The sequence below is a fragment of the Amphimedon queenslandica genome, unplaced genomic scaffold (genome assembly GCF_000090795.2).
Source record: "Amphimedon queenslandica unplaced genomic scaffold, v1.1 AMPQUscaffold_13511, whole genome shotgun sequence".
Classification (NCBI taxonomy): Eukaryota; Metazoa; Porifera; class Demospongiae; order Haplosclerida; family Niphatidae; genus Amphimedon; species Amphimedon queenslandica.
In genome coordinates this window covers 701,507-706,301 of record NW_003546253.1, presented here as the reverse complement: position 1 = coordinate 706,301, position 4,795 = coordinate 701,507, and the positions used below count along the sequence as shown (strand labels likewise).

The 4,795-nt window shown below is 36.8% G+C and overlaps 2 protein-coding genes and 1 long non-coding RNA gene across 3 annotated transcripts in view; 2 read left to right on the top strand and 1 right to left on the bottom strand.

The window, feature by feature from the left end:
* Nucleotides 1-251: 251 nt before the first annotated feature.
* LOC109588733 (uncharacterized) lies at nt 252-629 on the bottom strand. The gene is made up of 2 exons (XR_002188332.1): nt 506-629; nt 252-462 (listed from the first exon to the last, which is right to left on the bottom strand). It is a non-coding gene; the product is annotated as an uncharacterized LOC109588733 (long non-coding RNA).
* A 60-nt stretch (nt 630-689) lies between these two features.
* LOC100634720 (inner centromere protein-like) lies at nt 690-3,429 on the top strand. The gene is made up of 9 exons (XM_020005894.1): nt 690-901; nt 988-1,545; nt 1,600-1,804; nt 1,868-1,927; nt 1,974-2,183; nt 2,227-2,362; nt 2,412-2,568; nt 2,616-2,721; nt 3,022-3,429. Exons 1-9 carry the CDS (start codon nt 723-725, stop codon nt 3,343-3,345), a joined length of 1,935 nt encoding a protein of 644 aa, XP_019861453.1. The 5' UTR covers nt 690-722; the 3' UTR covers nt 3,346-3,429.
* Nucleotides 3,430-3,530: 101 nt separating this feature from the next.
* Nucleotides 3,531-4,795, top strand: part of LOC100634596 (multidrug resistance-associated protein 4-like) — a 3,223-nt gene continuing 1,958 nt past the window's right edge. The window contains exons 1-7 of the mRNA XM_020004822.1: nt 3,531-3,636; nt 3,682-3,792; nt 3,851-3,968; nt 4,079-4,300; nt 4,344-4,433; nt 4,478-4,641; nt 4,700-4,793. Of these exons, the coding sequence (XP_019860381.1) occupies nt 3,551-3,636; nt 3,682-3,792; nt 3,851-3,968; nt 4,079-4,300; nt 4,344-4,433; nt 4,478-4,641; nt 4,700-4,793 (885 nt within the window). The 5' untranslated portion in view covers nt 3,531-3,550. The remainder of the gene's footprint in view (nt 3,637-3,681; nt 3,793-3,850; nt 3,969-4,078; nt 4,301-4,343; nt 4,434-4,477; nt 4,642-4,699; nt 4,794-4,795) is intronic.

Sequence of the window (4,795 nt, the reverse complement as noted above, 5' to 3'; positions counted from 1 at the left end):
TAATAAGCTTGTAGCACCAAAGTAGCATCAGCGGTACTTAGTGTCTGCCCCATATTCTGTACCCAGATAGGACCACTGTTAAACCAGAGGTCATCATCAATGAGGACTTTAAAGCTGCCATCAGACTTATTGACATCAATGTTCAAGGCACCAATCGAGCCTCCAGTTAGCAGTGAAAGTAGTAAAAATGACAACGTAAAACACTTCATGTTTAGCTTCATGTACTGCACTCCACCCAAAATGTTAGTGTCATGAATTCAATAAATTATTCATACTGTCAATTTAATTGGACACACTAAGTATGCAGGACAAAGGTGCTAGTTTTTTTGTTGCATGGTCTAAGAGAGAAGAAAGTAGATGAGGAATAAGTATAACTTATCAATGGAATAGTCCATGCTCCATAGTCTAGATCTCATGTAGCCAGACCACACCAGATATGACCATAGATATGAACACAACCTCCTAGGAATGATGCATTTATACAATCACTTCTTTTAAAACTTACCTCATCAAACTAGCAGTCAATACTTTTCAACAACAATTAATGTCCTTATTCTATCACTCATTTTATGTTTGTGTCATTTTCTTTTCCTAGAAAAAAACAAAAATTATTTTGCCAAAGGCTAAGTAGCCATTTTATTAAATAGGCGTGGCTAAAATTTGATTGGTCCATTTTTAATCAAGCCACGCCCTTTGTTTTCAGCGCCAAAGAAGGAGCAGCCATGTTTGATGGATTGAGGTCTCGAGGTGGCATAGATGGCTCTAAAAGAGGTCCCTATCAACCCTTTGGAGTGGCTTGGCGACAAATAAAAGAGTTACGTTTATCTTATGACAAGAGAATCAAGGAAGAGATAGACACAGCTTTGCTTAAGGCTTGCTCTAAGCATAAACTACGAGTCAGGTAAGTTATTCAAAATATAATAAATAATGTGTAAATGTTACACTATTTTTATGTTTATACAACACTCGATTTTTATTAACGTTTAGTCGGAGCACTGTTGATAATTCTTTTATGGTACGTTCAAAAGCGAATGCTGTCAATGAAGAAGATGATGATCAAATTGATGGTGTGAGTGAAAGTCAGTGTATTCAAATGGTGACTCGTGCAAGTCTAAAGGATCAAATACTAGTGGAGGAGAAGGAAGAGAGCCAACTAGAAAATGAAGCACTAAATTGTACGTATGTCGTCAAGAAATCACCACCACTCAACCTTTCCAAACCTTCTACATTACCAGCAGCGGCTGTGTGTAGTGTTAATGCAGAACAACCTCATGTTGCCTCTAATGACAGTGATATGTACACGCATGTCATACCCAAGTTATTGCCACCTCCTAACCTTTTCAAACCTTCTAATTCGACTTCTATGTGTACGAGATCCAAGGGCATTAAATCCCCTGATACAGAACAGTCTAATGATGTACATGTATATGCTCTACCCAAGTTATTGTCACCTGAGTCACCTCCGCTTTCGAAACCTAAATCGACTTCCATGTGTACCAGATCCAAAGGCGTTACATCTCCTGATACGGAGCAGTCTAATGATACGTATGTTATACCTACAGCATCACCTAGTCCTAAATCATTCACTATGCATACCAGATCCATGGGGACTAAATCTCCCGATACAGGACAGTCTAATGCTGGTGATACTGATGAGAATGAGCTCTTTCATACTCCTCCTGAGAAACACGCTCGATCATCATCGGCTGAGCTATGCACTGATATACCTACCAAGATACCTGCTACTAATGATGAAGATGGCGTCCCTACCATTTATATGCAGAGTAGTACTCATCCTGAAAAGGTCTGCTTGTTTAGTTTTGATTTTCGATATGTATATATATATATTTTTGCTCTTGATTATTAGGATGATAGGTTTACTGCTCTTGTAAGAAACTCGCCAGTAAAAGCTGTTGAAGCTCATGAAGTAATTAGGAATGAAGTTTTTGTTTTTATTTTTTTTTTCTCTTTAGTTAAGGACAAAACTTCTTAAAGATAAGATTAATCAAAAGTTGGAGAGAGAAGAATCAAGGAGACGTGAATTGGAAGCAAAAAAAGAGCAAGACAGGCTGGACAGGATTAAGCGTAGAGAAGAAAGACTTCAAAAAGTAGCAGCAAACAAAGCAGCTTTGTTGAAGAAAGCGAATGAGAAAAAGAGAAAAATTGAAGCAAGCAAAGATGAAGTAAGACGCATTGCATGAAGATTGTTTTCCATTTCCTTTGCAGGCACCTCCTAGTAAGACTATAGCTGCTAGCAAGACTGAAGATAAGGGACAGAAAAATAAGCTACGGCATCAAGCAGCAGAGCAAAGGAGAAAAGAGAAAGAAAGGGAGAATGAGTTAAAGCAACATGCTATTGAAAGTATAGCAAAACTCTCAATTTTCCTTCCTATATGCTATTAAATATTTAGAGGAGAAACAATTGCAGGAAGAGTTGCAGCGTAAGAGAATGGAAATGAAAGAACAAATAAGACTAAAGAAGCAGTTAGGTAAAGATGAACACAAGAAACCTGTTGTTCCTGCTGTTACTACGTGCACCACCATCAGTACTGCTTCGCAATCGATACCGTAAGTGTTATTTTGTTGAACGATAATATTTCTAATATTTCTTTTAGTCTAGCAACTACATGTACATCTCATTATACTACACCTTTGAATAAATGTATTACTACGACTACATCTACATGTGCTTCTTCCTATCAAATTACTCCGATGAGTCAGGTACAGTGGATATGTTATTTTTTCATAGGTTTCTTTTGCAATTTTTTGTCCGGGCTGCTAATTTTGGGCATAATATAGTTGGCTGTTTTCATTTTTAAGACCAAGGGTACATGTACATGTAGATTGGCCAAACTAAGATGATTTTGCTGCCAAGTCTGCAATCATAATGACATTACCAATATTCTGTGCACGAGCTTAGTAATTTTATAATTTCTCCGCATAAAATAAACTGGTTGTTTGTTTGTCGCAATTTTTTTGTTGCAAAATAGTTGTCATGAAATGATTCTTTTAATCTTTCAGGATCCATTACTGGTCGCTGATAATAATTACGACATTGCTGAGCTAAGCAGTGACGACAGTTCTGATGATGAAGATTGTCCCAAGAAGACTGTTCCTATGTGGGCAGCTCCAATGAATCTCAACAGAATCATATCAGAGCAAGAGCGCACTGATCATGACATTGACAGCATCTTTCCTCCTACTGATTTGCTACAGTCGCCTAATCTAGGGAAAATATTTGGTTTCTCTAAGAGGAGGTTTTTGAAGCGTACCAGTTCGGCACAGTGGACTTCACCTATGCTTAAAAAAACTCGTCCTCTTACTGAAAATAACAATTCATCTTGAAATTTTAGTATTTAATAACATAATATCATACTCACTACTAAATTAACGTTTGAATGAATTTTAATGTAGCTGTTCTCTTGCAAACGTGATATTCTAAGGTTCGTAACAAATGGGACATTAACATGTCCTTGTCATATATCTATATTAAAATCTGTTAATATTATTCTTTAATTTATATTTGGCTTTGACTGGGAGTGGTTGGAATATGGATGATGATCAAACAATGAAAGGTCAACCTCTAGATCCCCGTAGAAAGGCTAAGTACAATGTTATATCAAGAGGTTTCTTTTGGTTAGTATCTTACTTCTCCTTTGCCTTCCTTTCAAATACTTTTAGTTGGATAGATCCTCTCTTCTGGCTGGGTTGTAGGAGAAGTCTTGAGTTCAGTGATCTCTATGTGCATCCTCCTGAAGCAGACTCCTTTTATCTCCTTAACAAGTTTAACAAGTAAATATAATGATTTCCAATAAGATTAATTTTGTCACAATTTGCTGTTTTGTTTAAGATATTGGGCAACTGAGCTGCAAAGGAAGAAGAGAGGGATGTCACCTCGACTGCTGGTGGCTTGGTTTAAGTGTTTTTGGTGGAGAATATTGCTTCATGGCTTATTCTTATTTGGAGAGGTCAGTCGCATAATTTTAAGAAGTATTGACCCAATTTCAATCTCAAAAAAACTAATTTGCTTAATTTCTGTTATTTGTGTTGTTCATTCATAAATTTGTTGTATCTGTAGGTTTCAGGTTTTGTTTGTCAATCAGAGCTGATAGGATCTCTCGCTGAGTATTTGGTGCTGGATTCACCCTCAGAAGCTGAAACCCGTGATGCCTATCTTTATGCATTTGGTCTTACCTTATTGTCTTTTTTCATCGTCTTCATTCATGCTATTGCCTTCTACTATGGTCATATATTGGGGATGCATACAAGGATCGTGTTTTCATCAGCCCTTTATCAAAAAGTAAGTTTGTAACCACTTACCAGCTGTTACTTTCTTCAATTAGATTCTTCACCTCAGTCAAGTTACTGTTGGCCAGCAAACACTGGGTCATATTGTTAACCTGGCATCTAATGACATTCACAAGTTTGATCTTGTAAGTTTTCAATTGTTTTTCTTATTATTATCTTGATATACTAGGGATTGCTATTTCCTCACTTCTTGTGGATTGCTCCCATACATGTAATAGTGGTAACCTACCTTTTATATCTTGAAATCCAGTCGAGTGCATTTGTAGCTACTGCACTACTATTCCTTCAAGTTCCATTGCAGTTAATTCTTGCTTATATTTTTGGGAAATTAAGGTTGTAGAATTTGTATCTTACGTAAAGAATTGTGATACTGTCTTCCAATGCAATGTAGATTAAAGGCAGCTAAAATGACTGATAGAAGAGTAAAGGTCATGAATGAGGTTATCAGTGGAATCAGAGTCATTAAGATGTATGCATGGGAATATGC